Source organism: Plecotus auritus (genome assembly GCF_963455305.1).
Source record: "Plecotus auritus genome assembly, chromosome: 6".
Taxonomy (NCBI): Eukaryota; Metazoa; Chordata; class Mammalia; order Chiroptera; family Vespertilionidae; genus Plecotus; species Plecotus auritus.
Window position 1 is genome coordinate 130,790,160 of NC_137773.1, and position 26,630 is coordinate 130,816,789.

General features: G+C 37.2%; 1 protein-coding gene across 2 annotated transcripts in view; it reads left to right on the forward strand.

Annotated features, from left to right (window-relative positions):
• Nucleotides 1–26,630, forward strand: part of CFAP20DC (CFAP20 domain containing) — a 247,873-nt gene that overhangs the window by 134,041 nt on the left and 87,202 nt on the right. Inside the window, exons 8-12 of one of the 2 annotated variants that reach the window (XM_080673477.1) lie at nucleotides 15,731–15,867; nucleotides 16,532–16,694; nucleotides 18,505–18,621; nucleotides 19,793–19,912; nucleotides 22,283–22,602. In XM_080673477.1, the coding sequence (XP_080529603.1) occupies nucleotides 15,731–15,867; nucleotides 16,532–16,694; nucleotides 18,505–18,621; nucleotides 19,793–19,912; nucleotides 22,283–22,602 (857 nt within the window). The remainder of the gene's footprint in view (nucleotides 1–15,730; nucleotides 15,868–16,531; nucleotides 16,695–18,504; nucleotides 18,622–19,792; nucleotides 19,913–22,282; nucleotides 22,603–26,630) is intronic. The other variant, XM_080673476.1, reaches the window with a different exon arrangement.

Here is a 26,630-nt window from a genome sequence, read left to right on the forward strand (position 1 = left end):
AGTTGGCATTACTGAGATTCTTATTAAAATTTCTTCTTGGATTCCACATTATGAAAGTAAAATTTGAGTCAAGTAACAAAATCTACTGTAAAGTAGAATCTAAAAACAAAAAAGGAGTAAGATTCTGACTTCAGGAAAAAACAAAACACTCTTTTTATTTTTATTTCTTCTTTTCTAAACTCAGACCTTTGGTAAACCTTGGTTATAGAGATGCCACAATTTCTAGTTGCAATGTTTGATCCTAATTCAGAGTAAACTCAGCTACCTCTTACATTTGAAATGTATATCTTCTTTTTCTGTCTTTAGTAAAAATGAGGCATAATTAATCACATTCCTTTATTAAAAATTTTTAGATGTGAAAGGAAGTTAGTATGGATAGTGATCCAGTGTCTATAATAGCACAAATCATTTATAGAGTCAATTTTAATTTTTCTCTGGTATTTCTGCCAAATGTCAAAAAAAACTTTTATATGTAAGACATAATATTAAATATGAAAATACATTTAATCAGTTTGGTAATTGTGCTAATTTTGCAGGATTTACTTATTCCAACCTTTATATATTTGTGCATAATAGGGAATTGATTAAATATGCACATAATAAGATATTATGTATGCAGGTATATAGATGAACCAATCTTCTTGTGATGGTCTAGCAAGGTCTCTAAGCCATGCCAATCAGCAAAAAATGGAGACAAAGAATGCTGTTTCTATATGATCACAGTGATAGTGCTTATGGATGCTGGTATATGTATACATTTTTGAGGAAACACCAGAAACTTAATTACCTTTAGGACAGGTACTAGTAGAGGCAGTGGAGGGAAGATAAGACTTTTATTTCTCATATCTTTATTAGAGAATTTTAATTTTCTAAATATATTCATATATTCATGATTATGTCAGCAGATGTATATTGCTACATTTATGAGGCATTTCTAATTTCTTCTGTACACTTTTCTGTCTTTTGAAAATCCAAAGAATTATTATTAAATTAAAATATATTTATCTATTTATATCAATATTTGCATTTAAAATACATAATGTGTTGTTTTACAAGGTAAAGTGGCCATAGATACCTAACAGTAAAACAATTCAATTTGGTTTGTTTAATGAAATTAGCAGAAGTCTTAGCAGATAGATAGATCATCAAAGATGAAATATTGTCTTCTAGGCATTTTAAATATTAAAAACCTTAAGGGTTTTTTTTTATCGTGTAAACGTAACTTAGACCTTGTTGCTATTAAGTTTGAAAAGTAGAATATTAAACCATAATTTTCATCATCCTGCCCATGTCAGAATACACTCTATTATGAGAATGAAACCAAATAACCAAAAAAAACCAGGATTTTCAAATTGTACTGCAAAGAAGGTTCTGATGGTCTCTTCTGGGAGTGATACAACTGAAGGTGACCCTAGCACTGGCTGAATGCAATTCTTTCTGTTCCCTGAACAATGCAATGCCATAGGCCTCGAGATGGTCAGTCCCTCTTTGCTCTGTTGTCTTCTGAAGCAACTGAGACTCTACTTCCACCTCTGCTGGCTCTGCTGTCCTTCCTAGGGCTGAGATTCATTGGGGTAGTGGTTTGTGACAACTGTCAAGATTGTACTGTCCCTTTAAGGTACCACATGCCACCATTGCTTACACAGCAGTCCTTTAGCACTTTATTCACCTCCTGTTTACTCAGATCTTCTCCACACTCTTGAGTCAACCGAGACAACCTACTTTATGTAGCAGTCTCATGAACTGTAGCAAAAAACCAGAATCAAATCTATCATATTCTGAATGTTTGCATAAGGATGCAAACAAAATCAGGTGAGTATGGAACATTGTATAAGTGAGGTTATCATATTTTGATGTAAAATTTTTCTATTTTGTGTATTTTTAAATAAATGTTAACACTAATCTGGCAAAAAAAATTAATTAATTAAATAAAATACATAATGGGAAGGGGATCCAGAATTATTGGCAAAATAAAAGCTTTAAGTATATAAATAAATATTAAATTTGTTTATTATTTAATAATGAAATATACTATATCATAATTCATGCTATATCAATATGAATTATGCTGACATACATTTTTACTAATAGTGAACATGGGACTAGAATCATCAATGACTTCCAATAACTCCCAAGACACTCTATAACATCATCCTATTTTTATTTTCATCACAGCACTTATCATTACCTGATATTTTCTTGTTTATTTGTTTGCTTATTGCTGTCTCCCATTCTGGAATTTGAGCTTAAAAGCTTCAGAGTCTTCTTTATTGTAGTATCCCTAGCTCCTAGCTCAATGTTTTACATGTCAGGAGCTCAGTAAGTTGGTTAAGTGATCAAATTACTGAATCAAATGCTAGCCAAATGATTTGAGCAGGTAAGTATATTAAGCAACAAATCATCATCATCATTGTCTTCATCATTAAAGCTAACTTTATTTTAGTTTTTACTGTGTTCCAAGCACTAAACGCTTTACATAGTGTAATAGTCAAGGTTTTCTAGATGTATACATATACATATACATATACATATACATATACATATACATATACATATACATATAAATCCTATATAATAAAAGGCTAATATGCAAATCGACCTAACAGCAGAACTACCAGTGGAACGACGGGTCGCTATGACGCGCACTGATCACCAGGGGACAGATGCTCAACTCAGGAGCTGCCCACAGCCCACAGGCCCCAAGGCAGGGGCCAGCGGGGTCCTCCAATCGCCCTGCTAGTCACCCCACAGATTGGCTCTGATTGCTGGCCAGGCCTAGGGACCCTACCCATGCATGAATTTTGTGCATCAGGCCTCTAGTATACATACACATATACATATACATATACATATACATATACATATACATATACATATTCATATACATATAACTTCCATCATTTGGCTTAGAAATAGAAGTTTCCTATAACAGAAGAAGGCTTCCCTGAAACTAATTCTTAAAAGTAATATTGAGAAATTGCATCATAATGGAGGGCAGTAGTTAAGAATGCATTGGTGAAACCACACTGCCTGGTTATCCCAGCTCTACCACTCACTAATTACTTTATCTCTGTGAGCCTCAGTCACTACTGGGAGAATAAAGGATTGTGAATGGACTTTGCAAATTATTAAATGCTATTCAAGAGGGAAGATATTTATTACATATTTATAAGCATTTACTCCCTACTAAGTATAGTATTTAGCATGTTTCATGTAATATAAAAAAAAATACATTACTTAAGTGCTATTATTTTCCCAATCTTATAACTGAAGAAGGTGAGGTTTAGAAAGGGTACCTTGTCTAAAATAATATTGCGGACTTGGAAGATGGCGACCAGCAGGAAGATAGGGAGGGAGAGAGAGTGAGAGAGTGAGGAACCCATAGAGGAGAGGTAGATGTGTGTGGTGTGTGTGTGTGTATGAGCTAGGGACAGTTAGATTCTGCAGGTCCTCCAAGGGGCTGCCAAACTGGGCAGTCTTAGACAGCGGAGCCCTGCGCACAAAGCAGACACTTCTGGGCGGCCGGTGCGGGCATGGAGACCACGCCATCTTGAGAAACAGAGCTGCTTGAGACTAGGATCCTGCCCTCAGCAATACCCAGTCGCATCTCAGATGCAAACCTGCAGCCACTGGGGACAGAGAACTGCAACCACAGCTTCAGACCAACAGACAAGAATCCAGACTTCCCGGCAGCAGATTTCTGTGAGTCAAAGAGCCTATCCCCCTCCCCACAGGCTCGCAGATAGTGCCATAGTAACTGATAGACCCACCCCTCGCTCGAGCTGCAGTGCCCCTATGGGGAATTTGAGCTTGAGAGAGCACACACAGGCCGCAGCGCTGCTACTGGAGTTTGAGAGACTGGAATCTGCTCCATGCAACGCAATCAGGCAATCAAACCCGAAGCCCACGCAGGGCGGTAGTGCCACCTGACTTGGATTCTGGGCAAGCGCACATGGAAGTCAGTTTTCCACAGCGCAGGCACACCACAGAGCTATTATGCAACCCAGTCCCCCATGGTGATGGGACCCAAATTCTCCCAGCAAGAGGCAGCACTGAGCACCACCGACTTGACTCTGTTTCTTACCATGTGTGCCTGGGATCCCTGACTCACAGCGCATTCACACTAAGAGCCAGTGACTCCAATTCTTGGTTCATGTGCACACAGGGACTCTGATTCTCAGCGAGAAGCTGCACGAGGCAACAGAGACTCTGATACTTGATTCTTGGTGCAGACACAGGGAAACACTGACTCCTGGGACGCGCTAGGGGACTCATTTTTGGCACACGCCAACAGTGCAGTGCAGGTGGGGTCCCTGATTCTAGGTCCCTGATTCTTGCATACAAGACCACACTGAACGCTGGGAACACTGACCCTGTACGAGCCTGGTTCCCACCAACCCACGGCAGCCACACATCCTAGTGTCGGAGCACTTCAGTGACACTCGGGTGGTGCGAAGTTCCCACAGCACACGGCCCAGGTCCATGCAACTCGAAGTTTGAACCTTCTGGTGATAGTCAGAATGGGGAGACAATACAATCCCCAGAGGAAAGAAAATGAGGAGTCGCCAAGAAAGGAAATTAGTGAAATTGAAGCATGCAACATGACTGAAAAAGAATTCAGAGTAATGGTCGTGGAATTTATACATCGGATGGATGAGAAAATCAACAACTTATGCAAGAATCAGGAAGAAATGAAAAGTGATATAGCTACAATCAAAAACACCATGGTAAGTTTCAACAGTAGACTAGAAGAAGCAGAGGACCGAATTAATGAGTTAGAAGATCAGATACAGAAACAAGCTCAATCTGAACAGCAATTGGAGAAAAAAATTAAAAAGCAGGAGGAAAGCCTAAGTGAGCTTTGGGACAACATGAAACAAAGTAACATATGTACAATAGGGCTGCCAGAAGGACAAGAAGAGCAGCAAGGATTAGAAAATCTGTTTGAAGAAATAATGACAGAAAACTTCCCGGATATGGGGAAGAAAAAAGTTACACAAGTACAGAGAGTCCCAAGCAGGATCAACCCCAAAAAACCCACACCAAGACACGTCATAATTTCAATGGCAAATATCAACGACAAGGAGAGAATCTTAAAGGCGTCAAGAGAGAGACAGAGAGTTACCTACAAAGGAACCCCTTCAGATTATCAAATGATTTCTCAACAGAAATACATCAAGCTAGAAGGGAATGGAAGAAGGTATACAAAGTGTTGCAAAGCAAAGGACTGAATCCAAGAATACTCTATCCAGCAAGACTATCAATCAAAATTGAAGGGGAAATCAGGAGCTTCGCAGACAAAAAAAGGCTAAGGGAATTTATCACCACCAAACCAGCAATGCAAGAAATACTAAAGGGAACACTGTAAAAAGGAGAAATAAACAGGTAAGAAGGAACACAAACACAAAAATAGATACGACTACAAACAAATACCTTTCAGTAATAACTTTAAATGTAAACGGACTAAATGCTCCAATCAAAAGACATCGAGTGGCTGAATAGATTAAAAAACACAACCCATATATATGCTGTCTATAAGAGACCCACCTCAGAACAAGAGACTCACACAGATTGAAAGTGAAGGGATGGAAAAATATCTTTCAGGCAAATGGAAATGAAAAAAAAAAGCTGGGGTAGCAATACTTATACCTGACAAAATAGACCTCAAAGTAAATGCCATAACAAGAGACAAGGAAGGCCACTTCATAATACTAAAGGGATCGATACAACAAGAGGATATAATCCTGATAAAAATATATGCACCCAACGCGGGAGCACCCAAATACATAACAAAACTCCTGGAAGATATCAAGGGAGAGATCGACAACAATACAATCATAGTAGGGGATTTAATACACCACTGACATCACTGGATAAATCCTCTAGAAAAAAAATCAGCAAAGACACAGCAATCCTAAATGACTCACTAGATCAGAAGATGTCTTAACTGACATCTTCAGAACATTTCACCCAAAAGCCACGGAATATATGTTCGTCTCAAGTGCACATGGGACATTTTCAAAAATAGACCACATATTGGGTCACAAGTGAAGTCTCCCCAAATTCAAGAGGATTGAAATCATACCAATATCTTCTCAGACCACAATGCCATAAAATTAGAAATAAACTACAATAAAAACAATCCAAAAATCTCAAACACTTGAAAGCTGAATAGCATGCTATTAAATAATGACTGGGTTACCAAAGAGATCAAAGAAGAAATTAAAAGCATCCTGGAAACTAATGACAACAAAAACACAACAATCCAAAATCTATGGGACACAATGAAAGCAGTCCTGAGAGGGAAGTTTATAGCTCTACAAGCTTACGTCAAAAAAAAAAACAACAAGAAAAAATGGTAGTAAATCATCTAACTCTACAACTCAAAGAATTAGAAAGAGAGCAACAAGAAAAGCCCAGAGTGAGCAGAAGGTAGAAGATAATAAAGATCAGAGCAGAAATAAATGACATAGAGACCAAAAAAACAATACAAAAGATCAATGAAACCAAGAGCTGGTTCTTTGAAAGGATAAACAAGATTGATGAACTTCTAGCCAGGCTCACCAAGAAGCAAAGAGAGAGGACTGAAATAAACAAAATCAGAAATGAGAGAGGCGAAATAACAACAGACCCCACAGAAATACAAAGGATTGTTAAAAAATACTATGAACAACTCTACTCCAACAAACTAGACAACCTAGAGGAAATGGACATATTCCTAGAAAAATACAACCTTCCAAAACTCAATCAGGAATATTCTAAAAATTTCAATAGGCCGATAACTATGGAAGAAATTGAAGCAGTCATCAAAAAGCTCCCAGCAAACAAAAGCCTGGGGCCAGACAGCTTCACAGGGGAGTTATACCAAACATTCAAGGAAGAACTAAAACCTATCCTCCTCAGACTATTCCAAAAAATTCAAGAGGAAGGAACACTTCCAAGCTCATCCTGTGAAGCCAGCATCACCCTAGTACCAAAACCAGATAAAGACAACACAATGAAAGAGAATTACAGGCCAATATCCCTCATGAATATAGATGCCAAAATCCTCAACAAAATTCTAGCAAATCGGATCCAGCAATACATCAGAAAGATCATACACCATGACCAAGTAGGATTTATCCTAGGGATGCAAGGATGGTACAATATTCGCAAATCAATAAACGTGATACATCACATAAACAAACTGAGAGATAAAAATCACATAGTCATATCAATTGACGCAGAAAAAGCATTTGACAAAATCCAACACCACTTCTTGATCAAAACACTCAGCAAGGTGAGACTAGAAGGATCATACCTCAACATAATAAAAGCCATATATGACAAACCACAGTCAACATCATACTCAATGGACAAAAACTAAAACCATTTCCCCTAAGAACAGGAACAAGACAGGGATGCCCACTCTCACCACTCCTGTTCAACATAGTGCTGGAAGTACTAGGCCATTGCGATCAGACAAGAAGAAGAAATAAAAGGCATCCAAATTGGAAAAGAAGAAGTAAAGCTGTCCTTATTTGCAGATGACATGATATTGTACATAGAAAACCCTAAAGACTCCATCAAAAAATTATTAGACTTAATAAATGAATTTGGCAATGTAGCAGGATACAAAATTAATGCCAAGAAATCTATGGCATTTCTTTACACCAATAGTGAACTTATAGAAAGAGAGACTAAAAAAAAGCAATCCCATTTACCATCACACCAAACAAATTAAGATACCTAGGAATAAACTTAACTAAGGAGGTAAAAGACCTATATGCGAAAAACTACAGGACACTGAAAAAAGAGATAGAGGAAGACATAAATAGATGGAAGAACATACCGTGTTCATGGATTGGTAGAGTCAACATCATCAAAATGTCCATACTACCCAAAGCAATCTACAGATTCAATGCAATCCCCATTAAAATACCAACGACACATTTCACAGACCTACAACGAACTTTCCAAAACTTCATCTGGAATAAAAAAAGACCCTGAATAGCTGCAGCAATCCTGAGAAAGAAGAAGAAAGTAGGTGGGATCTCAGTACCAGATATCAAGCTGTATTACAAAGCCACTGTTCTTAAAACAGCCTGGTACTGGCACAAGAACAGACATATAGATCAATGGAATAGAATAGATAACCCAGAAATTGACCCAAACCACTATGCCCAATTAATATTTGACAAAGGAGGCACGAACATAAAATGGAGTCAAGATAGTCTCTTCAACAAATGGTGTTGGGAAAATTGGACAGATACATGCAAAAAAATGAAACTAGACCACAACTTACACCATATACAAAAATAAACTCAAAATGGATAAAGGACTTAAATATAAGACGGGAAACCACAAAAATACTAGAGGAATCCACAAGCAGTGAAATCTCAGACATATGCCAAAAGAACTTCTTCACTGATACTGCTCCTAGGGCAATGGAAATTAAAGAGAAAAACAAATGGGACTACATCAAAATAAAAAGCTTTTGCACAGTAAAAGAAACCATAAACAAAACAACAAGAAAGCCCACTGCATGGGAGAACATATTTGCCAATGTCATCACCAATAAGGGTTTAATCTCCAACATTTACAGGGAACTCATACAACTTAACAAAAGGAAGATAAACAACCCAATCAAAAAATGGGCAACTGACCTAAATAGACACTTTTCGAAGGAGGACAGAAAGAAGGCTAAGAGACATATGAAAACATGCTCAAAGTCACTAATTATCCGAGAGATGCAATTCAAAACAACAATGCGGTATCATCTCACACCTGTCAGAATGGCTATCATCAACAAATCAACAAACGACAAGTGTTGGCGAATATGTGGAGAAAAAGGAACTCTTTTGAACTGCTGGTGGGAATGCAGACTGGTTTAGCCACTGTGGAGAACAGTATGAAGTTTCCTCAAAAAACTAAAAATGGAACTCCCACTTGACCCAGTGATCCCACTTCTAGGAATATATCCCAAGAAACTAGAAACATGAATCAGAAAGGATATGTGCACCCCTATATTCATAGCAGCACAATTCACCATAGCTAAGATTTGGAAACAGCCCAAGTGCCCATCAGCAGAAGAGTGGATTAAAAAACTGTGGTACATCTACACAATGGAATACTACGCTGCAGTAAAAAAGAAGGAGTTCTTACCATTTGCAACAGCATGGATGGAACTGGAGAGCATTATGCTAAGTGAAATAAGCCAGTCAGAGAAACACAAATACCACATGATCTCACTCATTTGTAGAATATAATGAACAACATAAACTGATGGACAGGGACAGATCCAGAGGCAGAGAAGCATTGATCAGACTGCCAGACCTCAGAGGGAAGGTAAGGGAGGGTGGGGGAAAGGAGGAGAGATCAACCAAAGGACTTGTATGCATGAATATAAGCCTAACCAACGGACACGAACACCAGGAGGGTGAGGGCATGAGTGGGGGGAGGGGAGGTTGGGGGGTTAGTGGAGGGATGAGGACACATATGTAATACCTTAATCAATAAAGAAATTTAAAAAATAAATAAATAAAAAGAAAAAGAAAAAAAGATACATTGCAAAAAATAAAAATAAAAAAAATAATATTGCTCTACTAGATAAGCCTTTCTTTTGTATTTTTCACATTCTTTATACCAATGCACATCTAGTAAAATAAAATTAATCTAATTCAAAGTCTGGATTCTAGTAGAAGTTTAATTCTGATTTGATTATTAGATAATAGATGTAAGTCTTGAGCATGACCCCTCAATGATTAGAGTTGAAAATTCAGCCAGATTTTCTGGTTAAGCTTTGAAATCCCTGCAAACAGAAATGACTATAATAATTACAACATTGTATCTTGAGACAAAAATGAATGTTTATTTTTCTAAAAGACAATTAGAGAGTAGACCCTCAGGTTTTATAATCTAACTACAAAGGCATGTACCCCTTAGTAAAATAGCAAAATAATTAATGGTAACATCTCTGACCTACACCAAGTTCATTTTCCACAAACTCAAAAAAATGAACTGCCTAGAGCATGGCTTTAATCTAATCTTGATTTTAACCTTATGTTATGCATATTGATGTCAGCTCTTAAAAGAGCTCCTTTTAGAATTCAAAAGGCATGCATTTCTACTTTTAGTTTTCTTTTAAGATTTTTATCATTATAGAAACTTTGTCCCTTCTACTTTTTACTTTAGAAACCAAAGGTCTAAATTACTTTTCCTTGTAGGTTTTAATTAGGACCCTATTATAGTAAATACATAGTATGATACATGTTTATATCCTGTTAGTTAGAGCGTCATCATGATATGCCAAGGCTGCGGGTTCGATCTCTTGTCAGGGCACATAACAAGAGTCAACCAATAAATGCATAAATAAGTGGAACAACAACAAAAGAGAAACTAAGTAGTGGAGTATTGGTATACTTTGCTTTGTGGGGGGAAAATGTATTAAAATTTGTAAAAGTTAAAAAATAAATGTAAATTTAAATACACAGTGTTATATTATTCTTCAGAGAAATCCAATAGTATATGCTCTTATAAAAATATAGAATCACGTAATTTTCTGTGACTTAGGAGATTATATCACATCAGGTTTAAATATGTCTTTAATATCCAATGGGTAACTACCACTAAGCAAGAAATTCCTGAGAAATTCAAGGTACTTAAGAATTTTAATATTTTAAATAACTAGAACTAGTTGATATGTTTATTTTGTTGTAATTATAATTGGAACTGTGTCAGTATGATTTTTTTAAAAAAATTTATTAAGGTATAATTCACATAAACATATATTAGTTTCAGGGTGCAGCATAATGATGTAATATTTGCATATATTATGAAATGATCACCACAATAAGTCTAGTTAACATAGTAACAAAGTTTTTTCTTGTGATGAGGACTTTTAAGATCTACTCTCTTAGCAACTTTCAAACATGTCATAAAGTATTAACTATGTACATTGCATCCCACGACAGTTGTACCTTTTTCAATATGATTTTTTTTAATACTCCTTCCCCAAAATCCTCTTTTTAGTCATAGATACTATCCTCAATTTTAGTGATATTTATCCATTGTCTACCAAGTGCTATGCTGGTTCAGTAGATGGGAGTACATACAGTACCAAATCAGTGGTCTTTCTACTCGAACTTAACTACTTAATGGGGGAACCTGCATATAGATAAAGAATATGAAAAAACATCAAGGGAATTGCCACTGTAAGATGTTTGAACAGAAAGATATACCCATACCCTCATGGTTTCCATCACTGGGGGAAAAAGAAGGGGCGGTTCTTATTATGGTACCAAAAATTCCCATCTAGGCCTATGCCATATTCCATACAGCCCCTCAGTGGCTATTTTTTCTGAGAAATCCACATTTGAGAACAAAATCAATAGGTTAGGATTTGTTCTACTGGTCACAAAAGACCTGTAATTTGTGTGTCATTTCTTTCCATTATTGATCCTGAGAGACTAACAGTGTTTGTTGACTAAATGGATATTTGTAAATGACTGGGGGGGGGGGGGGGGGGAGGAAATACAGATTCACACATAGCTATTTCTATTTGTTAACACTACGAAATTTCTCCTATAACCTGAATAGGCATGTGACTCTGGTACCATAGCACTGCTGCTGTTGAGAGCCACACACTGTTTATGTAAATACCAATGTCTTGCTCACTGTTGACCCTTTTCTCTCATCCCCCACTTCCTGGCAGTTGTCCAGTTCTGTTCAGTCTTCCTCCTAGTTTTACACATAAAACCTTCCCTTGGATTTTTCTTAAAATGAAATTCTAATCATAGTTAGAAATATTTAGTCATTCAATCCAACTTCTATTCTGACCCATTATATTTAATGATTCATTCATTTTACTCAGCAAGGTTTTATTATGTACTTTGTGTCAGGCACAGGTCTAGGTGCTAGAAATTTAGGGGTGACAAAACAAGCCACTGAGTTTATATCTACGGAAGCACACATTATCATAGAAACCCATAAATGCATATAAAAGTGCAATTCTGACAAGTTATGCAAAGGAAAGTTTATGGAAGTACCTGTACTAGGGGACTTTACCCTAGTCAGAGACGTCAGGGAAGATTATTCTGAGGAAGTGATACATGAGAAAAAACTTAACAGCCAAGAGGAAAAGTACTCTTCTAGCCACGGAGACCAGCATGTACAAATGCTCTGCTAGGCAGGAAGAACTGAAGATGCCGGTCTGCTGAGAGAGCAGAAAATGAGGGATAAAATATATGAGGATGGAACATGCAGATTTTTGCAGGTGATTTTAAGGTTTTTTTCTTAATTCTATGAGTAGCAGAGAAGCCATTGAAACATTTTAAGTGAAGAAAGTGAATGACCCAGTCAGATTTATGTTTGAGTAAGACCATTCTGGCTATATTTTGGAGAAGGCATGGGACAGGGAGCCAGAATAGATACAGGAGATGACTTGAGAGGCTTTGAAATCATCCAGGAGAGGGATGATGGTCACTTGGATTGCACTGCTGGTGGAGAAGATGGAGAGAAGTAAACGTGGATTGGATATGGAGAGGTTAGAGGGAGCTGCCAAGAATGACACCTAGATTCTGACTTTTCAACCTGGATGGATTTGGTATCACTCATTAGACCAAGTTTTCAGTTTGATGTGTTTCTGAGACATCCAAGAGGCCCTGGTCAAGAAGGCACTGGATACAGGAGTAAAACTCAAAAGAGAGCACAGACTAGAGATAGAAATTAGGGAGTTTACCTGATATCTGAATCTGCCTTACAATATTCAGAATAGCTTTCCAGGCATCTGCTTGAAAACCTTCCAGGTGACAGAAAAGTCACTGCCTAAATTGTACTCATTTCTTCTGATTCTGCCATTTGGACAAATAGAATATGTCTTCTACCTACTAGGGCTTCGGGAATTTGAAGAAACTGGAATCATTTATCTTCTCACCTAGCCATCCAACCTCAGATCTTCTGTCCAGCAAAAGTCTCTCAGATGGATTCCGCAATCTAGCCCTTGCCCATCTCTTCAGCTTCCTTTAGTTATTACAAACACTAAAACAGACCCAAAATACCCTAAACACACACATTTTGCTCCCACTCAGATCAAAATATTTGGAGCTTTCTAAGTATGGCATGTTTTCACAACTTTTATTCCTTTTCTCATGCTATTGCCTGGAAATGTGGTTTTTAATTCCCCCACACGTAAAATTGCAGCTCTATGGCAGAGGCGAAAGAGACCAGCTAGCTATCTGTAGGAATGTTTCAGGGGAATAGGTCAGACAGAAAGCCAGTGCTCTTTTTTTTTTCTGTTCTATTGCCATTCATTCTATGGTATTGTTAACAGCAACCTGATCTAAGGTAATCATCTACAGACAGTTTCTGTTTTATTCTGATGCTAGCAAGAATGCTGTGCTGTAAGCTACACGCCATGGTTTGTGTGTTCAGGGACACTTTCAGAAAGGATCAGGTGTTTTGTTATCCTTGGGGAGCTATTCTTGCCCCCACTGGTTGCTGGTGAGAGTAGGCTTCTTGAGATGTCAGGAGAAAAGGAATTTTCTGAGACTTGTATGGGAGGAGGAGATATTGTAGAAAATTTTATTTCTGTGGAATTAAACTCCTGAATTTCCCAGGTCCCATTCCCTCTGTCCCGCCAAGGAAGAAGTCCATTTTGCCTTCAGCAGAGCTGGGATTAAAGCCATTCTTCAGAGTTTTGTCCCGCAGTCTAATCCAGCATCAGGCTAGTTTAGCTTGTGATCCCCGCTACAGTCCATCATTTCATTGCACATGGGGTCCACATGGCCATGGGCCATTCAGCTTCTAGGAACACAGGCAACTGCAAGAGGACAACAAGAGCCAAGAGTCCCAAGCGTATGAACTGCTTTATCTGGGAATTATGTATTTCCAAATTTTCACTGGCTTGTAGTGGCCCCCACCCCCTCTGGCCAATGATTTCTGTCCCAGTTTAGACTGACAGGTACATTTCCTATGTCACCCAGACTTTATTGCGCATGTGCCCAGCTCCCCCTTTGTCCAGTCCCTTCCCTCAGTGATTGGTCTGCAGAGGGAATGGATCAGTGGTTCCCTGGGGAGAGTAAAGTTGCAGCTTCCTAGTGAAGCTGCCTAGATGGCCATGCTTATAATGTCTGGCCTTCCTTTAGTTCTTTTCCTACTATTAATACCTAGCTAATTACAATGGTAATATTTTGAACTACTGATAGATACTTAAGCAAAGCCTCTTGGGGCCAGACTTCCAAGCTGGCAAAGCTTAGACAAATTTCACACCACACCAGTGGAATGAGTCAGGATTTCTAGGACTCTTTAGTCTGAAAGCAGATGGCTTCTTGAAAGCAGTTCACTGACCCAAGATCCAGAGGAACAATTACAGAGAACTGAATGGACTGATGAGGGAAATTTAATCATGGTTGCTTGTTTGGAAATATTGCTTGTGCAGTTGTAATGTTATATTTTTATAGATATGTGAGGAAGCCCTTTTTATTTCATTAGGTACCTTTTTTTTTTTTTTTGGTCAGTAGCTCTTAAATGTCCAGGACTATAGAACGAATGTGGACTCATTCAGGGCCAACATCATATTCAAGTTGGTCCTGTCTTGCAAGTGGGCACAGCAGAAGGTTTTTTAGGTTGTGGGAAGTATTTTGATGCAAGGCCCATTACCCTCACCTGCTTTATTGGTGAGTGGAGGCTGACTACAGTCACAAGGAACCACACAGTTCTGGTCTAATCAAGCGTTCCTTAGGCAGCCTTCCATAGGGTCATTCAGAGACCCAGGCTCCTTTCATAGTGGCTTCTCTGGGAAAAGCCTTTCACTGAATCTTTTGCATCTTGTCAAGTGATGAGGGAAGAGAGAGCACAGAGGATTATGCAGGGGGGTTTAGGAAGTGGTTTATACTTCTCACATTCCGTTAATCAGAACTCAGTCACATGGTTCATGGAACTACAGGGAAGGCTCAGAAATATAATTTATCTGTGTACCCAGAAGAAAAAGGCAGCAGGGTGTGGTGAACATACCTGCCTAGTTCTGGAGGTGATAGCAGTTGTCTCTTTCTCCCCCAAACCTTCAGTGATTCCCTGTTGCCTACCAACTTTAGAGTAAGCTCTTAGCATGTAAAGGCTCTTTGCAATGTGACCCTGGTCCACCGTTCCAGCTAAACTGGTAAATTCATTATTCCCCAAGCATACCCTACCCTTTTGCTCTTCCATGCCTTTATTCAGACACTTTCTCTGGCCTAGGCACCCTACATCTCTTATTTTTGAACTCTTTAGTCAGTCAAGGTCCATTCAGGAGGTCACTTATGCTTCATTCCCACTGGTCCGCCTTATGTTATACTTACGTTTACTTGTACTGTCACCTCCCTTCAGACTCCCTGAGGGCAAGAAATATGTCTTATCTATTTTGTCTCACTGAAAACCTCTAGGAAATGCCTGAGAGAGTACTCAAGCAAATATTTGTTCAGTTGAGCTGGATAGTTTTACTTAAATTATTCCCTTAAAGAGAAAAATAAGATGTATTTTTTAGTAGTTTTCCACTTTTCTTTCTCTTTTTCTTTGAGGAAAAATATTTGTGATAGTAGTTCTCAAATGATAGTGAGCTTGTTAAAATTATAGATTTCTGCCCACCCTCCACACCCCTGTGGCCAAGATTCCAATTCTACAGATCTAATCTGATATTGGGCCCCTATATCTGCATTTTTAATAAGTGCCATTACACTCATTAATTTACTGTTATTACCTTCCTTTAACAAAATAGATCAGTTCCTTAACAGAGGGACAGGTAGTGTGCGGAACAGTAAAAATCAAGATGTTTGTCATATCGCCTTTGGATCCAAAGTTCTTGGACCACCTCCACTCTCTGGCAGAAGAAATAACATGAGGATATCCAGTGAGGTAGGAGCAAGGGTTGAGGAGCTTATCTCCAGTGAGTGGCAAGGGCGGGAAGGGTTGTTTCCAGTGCAGGGTTGGATGTGGTAGGATGAGCGGGTTTAAGAGACTACATGCCAAAAGCAGAAGGCTTGAGTAAGTTTTGAACAGAAACTCTGGACTTTAAAAGACCTTAAAACTATTTCCTTTTTGTCGTGTCAACACACTTAACAATTTTGAGTATTCTTTTCATTAAATATGTTCACAAAACTTAAAGGTAAAAATATATGTGAGCACAGTTTGTGGTCTCCTTCAGGAGGGAGTTGGATCCTTACCAGAAACCTTACACTGAACAGATTCTCAAATGTTATATTTTTATTTTTAATTTCCTCTGAATTTCTGACAATCACAGTGATTTCACCTCAACTCCTACCTCCTAAAGATGGAGTGTAGCAAATAAGCACATTTTAATTTATATGTCTAGTAGACTTGTCTTTTTTTCTCATTATTTCTCTCCTTGTTTCTAATTTTCTTTCATAACTTCCCTCTCCAACAACTTTTAACCTTCTTGTTTCCTCTAGTTTTTTCCTCACTCTTTATTTCTCTAAATATTATTTCTTCCACATAGGTTCTAGAAATAAATGCCGTCCCTATATTTTAAAATGTGCAAGTTAATTTCTTTTTCTTATAGACAATAAGATCCATTGGGTCCAAAAATAACCGATCATGCCAGCCGTCCACAGTAGAGAGGTGTGTTAACAGTGCAGAAATGTCAACTTTGCTGATTTCTGAGTCTGAGGAGCAAGGAGATAAAGAAAATATTCGCCAAATAAAGCTGACTGTACCTGTTCGTGGTAAGAATGAATCATGCATAAAGATTAGTAGCTACTGAAAATAGTGAGAAATATCCTTGTTAAAATTGAAATTATATTTATGACTAGATCTTAAGTCCAGACAATTACCACATAGATATTGAAATATGTTTAGAATTCATATATGTGTGTATATATATATATATATATATATATATATATATAAATCCTCTGAAAACTATCATTCTATTTATTCCATTATTTCAAATTCCTGTAGTACCCTGTGTTTTTACTTTATGATGACTGCTAAGAAAATAATATAACATCCTTTTTTTTTTTTAAATATATTTTATTGATTTTTTACAGAGAGGAAGAGAGAGAGAGGGATAGAGAGTTAGAAACATCGATGAGAGAGAAACATCGATCAGCTGCCTCCTGCACACCTCCTACTGGGGATGTGCCCGCAACCAAGGTACGTGCCCTTGACCGGAATCGAACCTGGGACCCTTCAGTCCGCAGGCCGACGCCCTATCCACTGAGCCAAACCAGTTTCGGCAATATAACATCCTTTTATCACTACATTTTAGGAATTTCATGTGCATTTTAAGTTTTTTTTAACTTAATTTTATCTTTTAATTAATCTTTTCCATTTGTAAAGTGTTCTTTATCTTCTCTTATTAATACTAAAACAATCCTGTTGATGAAGAAAAGACTTCATCTCATTTTATAGATTGAGAGTTCAAAGTTAACAGAGAGATACAGCGATTTGCAGTCTGTAATCATTGGAAGGAATTGAGACCGGAACCCACTTCCTGTCAGTTTTTCTACTATTACTGGTCTGACTTTGTGAGAGTTGCAATGGAGACATTTGAGTTCATTTTATTTGATTTAGAAATTAATGAACACTATTATAAATTATATCTTCCATGGAGTATTAAACTGAGCAGGGAAATGAATAACATAGATATTCAGTCCCAGCCCCACCTGTCTGTGAGACCTACCACTATCTGTGAGACCTTGGTCAAGTTTTTTAAACTCTGTAAGCCTCAGTTTCCTCATCTGTAAAATGGGGATACAATTACTACTGGCCATAGTAGTAGTGGTCAATAACAGCTGCTTCAAAGGGTCATTGTGAGGTTTTAATGAGAAAAACTCAGTCATATTGTGCCAAGAAATTAAGTATTCAGTAAACATTAAATGCTGCTTGCTATGAATATATTATTACAGAATTAAATTATACTTAAGAATTCTTTAGGTTTGTTATCAGTCTTCTAGCGTTCTTCTGGAAACAACCCTCTAAGTTCTCATTGCATCATACTTAACTATGCTTTATTTTATTTTTTTATTTTTTAATATTTTTATTGAGTTCTAGAGAGGGAGGAAAGGGGAGAGAGAGAGAAAAGGAAACATCCATGTGAGAGCGGAACATCTATCAGCTGCCTCCTGAACTCCCCCTACTGGGGATCAAGCCCACAACCCACAATCAGGCAACTATGCTTTCTCTTTTAAATGAAGCAATAATTTTTCGATATTGGCTGTCAATGTCATTTTTATATTTTTAATATAGCATATTGCATAATTAACATTAATCAGATTACTTGTAGCTCTCTATAAGGTTATGTCACATGAATAAAATGTATTGGTAATTTTGAAAACCTGATACAATCCTAATGTTAGAATAAGAATAAACACCTATTTTCTGTGAAGGAATAAGTTTTTATACAGCTTTACATAATGTCAAAATGACACATGAACATTCTCATTATAGCTATAATTATATTTACTGAGTTATTTCAAACCATATAGTACTTTCTGTTCTGGCTTTTTGTTCTTTGATACGAAAATGTACCAGCCAATCTGCATATTATGCATCCACATCCCCCTCAAGAACCATCAGCAGATAAGAATAATAACAGGAGAAGATTACGGTTAAAAAGCACCAACAGAGAAAGGACAGAGACACCCAGCGGTATGGCACTAATTCAATGCTATCTTATATCTGTATATTATTCAGAGCAATGCAATCTCTCTCTGCAGGTTGTAAGTTTCAAAGAATTATGAACCAATTCATTTAAAATCTAAATGTCTGTTCTATAGGGATTGTGGAAATCAAATTTTCTGCAAAGAATTGCTCTAGAGTCTTAACAGAGATTTGCTGGATTAAATAGACAGTACCACAGAAATAAAGGTCTTTCTGATTCTACTCTCAAAGGCTGAATAAGTTTAAGTTATTTTTTTTTAAAAGCCCACATTTGATAGAGGTTCCTGCCTATAGACTTTACTGAAATTGGGCTTAACCCATAATTTTTCATGTTTCATTTATGGCTCTTCTTTTTACATTGAGCCCTTTTCACATTGTTTTATTTTTTGGTTTGGTTGGGTTTTTTTTTTTTTTTTATGCCTCTCCCTTTGAACTCCTTGCCATCTGATACTACAATGTAGGTTAAAATTTCTTTGCAACCAGTAAAGCATTAGACAAATATAGGTGGCTATTGTAGTTACTTTTTTTAAATGATGGATTTGAAGCATGTATGTGTAGATTTCTTTACACCTGCATTAGTTTATCCTAAATCAAGACCAGAATGTATCATGTGCACACCTGTTAGCATAATTTCTCAAAAATGTAGGGTTCTTGGGTAGGCCATAATTCAGCCTGCTAGGTTTCATGTTATTTTTACAAAATAATAGATAGAAATGTTAATTCTTCAGTAATTAATGCCTTACCCATTTTCTTAAGGTCCTGAAGGAAAGGGCTTGGTTTAAAAGAGTGGAGGGAGTTCAATAACAATTGTAATTTAAAGAAAACTTTCCATTTTATGTAGAACCAATTGGAAAAAATATAAGACCCTTTAAAAATTACATGGGTTTTAGAATTTCTTTTATCACATATTGTAAAACTTAAATCTAAAATGTCCCCATGCAAATATTCAGGGATTATATTATGAGCCTCTACAAAAATGCCGCTGAGATCATCTTAATACATTCTACTGAAAAGAAATTGCATGTAACCTGCAATGTCACCTCTAGCTTGCTTTACAGTAATCATTATAGTAAAGTATGCCAAATTAATACCATTCTTCAAAAAATAATCTTTATAAATATCACAAAAGTAATATGATGGAACTATTTATTTAATAAAGGCAGTTCTTCAGGAAATAGCAGGAATGGAGATAAAGCAGCTGTCCTCATCACTGAGTCCCAGCAAGGAGCTGGGACGTTGAGCCCCAGCACTCCAGCTCCCCAGTCTCCTGATGAATCAGGTTTGCATCTTTTTTATGCCATAATTGTCAATAATTAATAAGATATGAATGTGTTAAATATTTCAAACCCAGTCATTTTTGAAAAGCCATGATGCAGTCATTTGCTAAAATCTATCGTTTTAACCCCAATTTTATGTCAAACTTTAGTGGATGAAAGAGTATTTTTATTTTCAAGTTTTAATGCACTGGTTGTCCTGTTCAGAATGAAAGTTTAAGACTTTGAAGTTTTCACATGACATTGTTACCCTGCCCAAAGGTAATTGATGCATTTCTTCAGTCCTCTCTATGATGGAGATGGCTGGTTGTAGAGCATTGAGCCCATCCACATATCTTGCCTAGCAAGTGTGTAGTACTTTTAACAAAGGCAAATTGTTTCATGGGTTCTTTTTTTTTTTTTAAATTGTTGTTGAACAAGGGAGAAGGGAAAATAAATTATAATTGTTTGTAGTTTGTCAGTCTTATTTATGCAATGTTGAAACCTTCATTAAAATGTTAGGTGTAATTAGTGTCTTCGGCATAAATCTGACTGTGTAGAAAAACTAATTAGATGTTTAGGTGATCATTCTTGCATTTATCTTGTTTGCTGCAATATTGTGATTACACAGTCATTTACATACTTTCCTAAGAAAACACACCAAATTATTCATTACATTGATATGGAAATATTTGAGGTAAAACTACAAATTCCAAAAAAGCATGTGGTAGTGAGATAATTAGAGTTTGTTTTGTGTACACACTCTTTTACCTTGACTTTTTTACAGTTAGCAATATGTTTGGCAATAGGTCATACAAGTTGTTTAATTGCATAATGAAGATTCCTGTATCTTTTCCTCCATTATTTTTTACATATCCATGAACATAATGCAACACATTGTGTTTTTTTTTTAATTTTTCTCAACCTTTATTAAAGCACCAACTTTGTTTACAAAGCACCTGCTATGTGCTTAGCACCATGCATAGGGGTTTGCTGTCCAAAAGAGGACAGCCCAGTGAATCTATTCATTCCACCTGCCCACAGCTACACTGACTCGGGGCCTTCACATCCCCATGGAGGTGCTCAGGTGAAGTACATACAGCCTGCCTTTGGCCATTTTCCTAGACTTTGTCCCTGAAAATGTGAAAGCCTTGTCCCTAATAGAGTTTCTCTAAGAAATGTGCATTTATCACCCTTTTTATAGGCAAGTTCTGTTATTATACAATGATAGTCTTAGATTAAGAAACCGATGAATACAATTGTGATAAATACTATTTTATTTGTGTCATCAATGTTATTTTTAAAGGTCTTTTTGTTTGTTGCTTGTGCTTTTGTAGTAAAAGCTTTAAAGTTTCAAGTTAGCAAATCTTAGCTATCTCTACAATATTTTTATTGTGATAGTAAATATAATAGGACTCAAGAATCAGGGGTAAAATAAACATGTCCACATTGTGGTTCTGCAGAACACAGATTTTAGTAAGATTGTCACCATTGACATAATGCAGCAAAAAGTAAGTTTCATGAAAAATAAACTAAGTTAGAGAAAATGCTCAACTCTTCTGCTGTCATTCTAAACAAAGGCATGCTTTTAATTATGTCATTATACAGATTTGTCATTTCCAGCTTGCCTGGATCATAATTATAAAATCTATTTCAGTGTTGAGAAAAGATTATAATTTTTCAAAGTTTTGATTAAAAAAATGTATCTCAGTGGTAGAATATAGTATTTTTAAAGAAAACAAATAATGCTGTGCAAAAAAAAATTCATATCAAAACATTCTCTCCTAAAATTAAATATAAAGGTCTTTTTCACCAGCAGAATCTACCAGTCACATTAGCAAATATTTCTGTGGATTTACTATCACTTGAAAAGTCTACTCAGCTTAGTCTGTGAAGTTTCCTGTTTCATTCGGTAGAATGGAGAGAAAAGGCTGTTATCTTTTTCATGGTTTCCTCTTCTCCATTATTTATAATCCAGACAATGCCCACACACTTGTTTAAAGAGGCTTGTTAAGCACCCTGTCCTTCAGTTACAAGAAGACATTAGTAAGTCAGCCCCTTTAATTTTGGAAGGTTTCCCCCTTCTGGAATGTCAAATTAATGAAGCTGTGCTATAAAGAACTTGCTTCAAGACAGGTGATAATTATTTCAAACTTATAAATGTCTTGGCCAGTGTTTCAACTCAGATGGTGAAGTGTATGTGAGTTGCCCAGAGCTGTAGGCACTGATCTATGGGTTAAATGTTTGGCAGATTACACGATGGTGGATAAATTGCCATCCTTGGCTTTTGTGTTATTTAATAAATCTGTTTCAATAACAGGAAATTTTAACCTACTTGCCTAAAATAACATTCATGGAACACTACTCTAATTTTTGTCATCTCTTCCAAATGTCAGATGAATGGGTATTTCCCAACAGTGATGATCACATTCCCCACTTGGCGTCCAGCAGACAGTCTCTTCTGGGTGGTGACTCCTGCCACACCTCACACCTGTGGCTGGAAACCAGCAAGGAGAGTGAGCAGGACCAGCAGGCAGAGGAGACCTGGATTGTTCCAAAGGACGTTTTTACCTTTTCATCAAGACCGCGATCAGCCCCTCATGGAAAGACTCAGAACATGTCCCCAGAGGGGTGCCCATTTATTCTGGATCTAACAGAGGATACCAGTGTGACCCAATTGGAGGATGATTTTTATGGTGAAGACAGCAGCGAAGAGGTACACTGCTTGATGAGTGAAATCATGTTAAAGCACAGTTGTTCCATTACCTCCAATAAGCACTAAAACTAGTTAAAATAAAAGAGGGGAAATCAACTGCTATTTATAAAAATGCAGCAGATTGCAATGTCAGTCAACAGTTGCCTCAGGTTGTTATGGTAACTCTAAATTGCTGCCTTTTTTATTAACAGTCAGCCAATTTCATTTTTAATTATAGAAACCAGTTTTTGGTTTGTTTTTGTCTTTTCATTTTAATCGTTGTCTCACACAGAATGAGAAGTAATATGCGGGTTAGTTTTATGAGAGCAAAACCAGTAAAACATTGAGAACACATTTGTTCTGGATCTCTGGGGAAATTGTGTTGCAGTTGCTAGGCATTCTGAATTGATGGTTTTCTGGCTTCCTTGCTCCCCTGCCATCCTATCACCTTAGACCTATGAGGACTCATTATTTTCCATATGGTCCTAGAATTTCAAAAGTTGTGCCAATTAAAGTTTAGATAATGAATCATGAATTAGTTCTGGGACTTGCCTTACAGGAGGTTTTTGTTTGCAATTATTTAGAATATAAATATATCTTATAAATTAGTAAATTCATAAAGTATTTTTAAAAATGTATTAAAAAACAAACTGAATATAGTTCTGAAACATTAATAAGTAAACATTATAACTCCTTCTTCCCCATATAAAGTGAATTTATTTGTGAAATTTCTTTAGTTTTATTCTTAAATAATAGACAATATATTCTAGAAAAAAATAGTATTTAAAAAGCAGATTACAGTCAAATTATGGTTTAGTAAAATCATACAAATCATTTCTATGCAGAAATTATAGAAATAATTAGAAAACTTGTGTGTGCTTATAAAACTTTGTTTTAATAATTATAACTGATCAAGAATCCCCCTTTGGACAGTGGGATGTAGATTAAATCCATAGCTCCTACCTTCAGAGCCAGTTGAGAATATGGTGAGATTGTTCAGTCAGTAATTATGGTTTTTTGCAACTTTTAATGAGTTTCTGTAGCAAAGTGCATGGGGAGATCATTTTTTAATAATACCCTTGCTTCTGAGTGTGATGAAACTATCAGTCATATCAAACATTAACCTACTACAAACTCTTTTATGCATAAAATAGTACATTTGATGCCAGCACTTTAAATGTTGCTATGGACATCTTTGTTCCTTTCACCGTGAATAACCTTAAACTATAAAACTGTAAAATGGACATTTGTCTTCAGCATCTAGTATTGCCCCCATTGCAGCAGTCAATTCTTCTACAGTATTAATTGGCTAATCTGATAAATTAATTCATACCATTTCATTAATTATCGGATAGACCCATTTTCTTCCTATATCCACAGCACCATCTTTCTTACCTAACCCAAAAGAGTAACTATGATAGCAGGTAGGAAAGATTAGCTCTCTGGCAAACTTTGAGATATTTTTATGGGGAAACTGCCCTTTAAATAACACCACATAAGGATAAGCCTTGGGAAGAAGCAATAGAACTTCATGGAAAAATAAATATTAGTTCTGAATATTTTAATGTTACTACTTTGTGACTTTCTTTTGCTATAAGCTACTGTACTCCTGGCATCCTTCAACATTTATTATGCACACATGTACTTATTACCAACTACATAAAATTGAAGAGAAATTGATCGTGCATTACCTAAGCTCTGGCTGCCATAGCTATGTGGTACCCCTGTGCCCTGACCAGGAGCAGATGGCTCGAGTCTGTGGTGGGGCCATGTCATTGCTAACACCTGCCCTGGCCTACTTTTAGTTGGAGCCTGTTAAATAGGACAGCCAGAAAGAGAGGCAGAAGCCTCGCCATATTATGCAAGCTTTGAAGTTTGCTGTTAGAGGCAATAACAAAGTAAAAACTAAAATACAAAAAATATGAACAACAAAAATGCCAGGCGATGTTTAAACAAGTTCTAGAATTTGTAATGATCCCTTCTTTATCAGATTGGTTCACTTGAGGCTTTTTTTCTTTTTGTAAATTCTTTTTCTGTAAGATTACTTCTCCCATTTATTAATTATATAAGTCAACGAGAAATTGTATTCCAAATTTAAAATGTTTATTTACATACTAGGGGCCCGGTGCATGAAATTCGTGCACTGGCAGGGGGAGGGAGGTCCCCCAGCCCAGCCTGCCCCCTCTCACATACTGGGAGCCCTCAGGGGATGTCCTACTGAGGTGACAGGGCTGATCAGGGGAAGTCACCAGCCCCATCACCCCGCTGCTGCAGCCACTGCCAGTCACCGCAGCCACCAAGGTGTTTTCATCCACATGGACTCCAGTCCCTTCACCATGAAAAAATGACAACTTTCTTTAGGCATTTTCAAGATGTGTCTTTCATAGGATATGACATTTCTTTCTTTACTTTATTTTTTTTTATCCTCACCTGAGGATATATTTCCATTGATTTTTAGAGAATGTGGAAGAGAAAGGGAAAGACCGAGAGAAACATCAAAGTGAGAGGAACACTTTGATTGGTTGCCTCCTGCATGAGCCCTGACCTGGGCCCCAGCCAGGGAGGAGCCTGCAACCTAGGTACATGCCCTTGATCAGAATCGAACCGGACCCTGCGGTCGGCAAGCCTAGGCATTATCCACTGCGCCAAACTGGCTAGGGCAGGATATGACATTTCTTAGCCCTCCAGCAGCTGACCTTCCTTTTTTTCTCCAGGAATGTGGTGGAAAAACCCTAGATCACCTTTTTTGATTCTTATACCCAAGTTACTAAGAATATTATCAGTGGCAAACAGGGAGCTTAGCCAATGAGCGGTCAGAAAAGGTATTTCCTCTGTAGTTCACACCAATCGCCTCAAATCTCTGGCTCCGCCCCTGCCAAGGCCTAAAGCCTCCGGGCCTGGGCAGGGGACTCCCATCTCCCACCAATCGTCCCGCTCCACACCTGCCCAAGTCCCAAGCCTCTGGCCGGGGCTTGGGGCCTGGGCAGGGAACCCCCAGCTCCCTCCGATCACCCGGCTCCACCCCTGCCCAGGAGCCCCCTGGCTCAGGCCCTTCCCAGGTTGCTCAGGACCCACCGGGGGCCCTCGGAGTGACCTGAGTGCTGAGAAAGTTCCCGGGACCCAGGCTGCTGGGTGCCTATGTATGCAAATTAACCTCCATCTTTGTTGGGTTAATTTGCATACTCACTCTGATTGGCTGAGGGCACGGAGGTACAGTCAATTTACATGTTTGTCTATTATTAGGTAGGATAGTCTTTGAAGAAAAATCAGTTTAGTTGCTTTAGGCTCCCTTACTATTAGTTGCATTATTTTAGAATGTTGTATCCTTAGAGTAACATAATTATACTTAAGAAAAGCATGTTATGTTATAATAATAGATGAATAAGTAATAATTATATCACTTAGTATAACTTGTTTATAACTTGTAGTTAAAAGACTTTATTTGCTGTTAGACAATTGAGTATTTTTAAAGAGAAAGTAGATGGATTCGGTAGCATATAAATTAGGCAAAATTACATCATGTTATTATGACAGAGGAAAAGCACATTTGATAGTAAAGGCTAATTAAAATAAGCTTTAAGTGATACATTGTTTTTGTAATTTAAGTTTCTAAAATAATTAATTCACATCTCAGATCTTCATTACTGTGAGAGCCTCAAAAGTATGAATTTTTTGTATGTGCTCTTATTCTTTACACAGTCATATATACAGATATCCCTGATACTCAATTAATTTTGAAGTTGTACATCTTACTGGAAAGCAAAGTATGGAAATATAGTTTGTGGAGAGCTGTAAAATCAAGACTGCCATGTAAAATGAATTATCTCAGGATAGCTAGCAAAACAGAGTGCCTTGCACACTATTGCAGCTTCCAAAAGAAAGAAGCATGTTCCTGCTATTGTCTCTGTTTTGTATCTTACCATTATTCTCAATATGGCTTCTAAGTATATACATCTGGTTTGCAACTTGAAATAGTTAGCTTTGTAGTAGTATTTTATTGCTCCCCTAATTTAATTTTTGACTTAGAAATGCTGTCATTTCCCAAACTC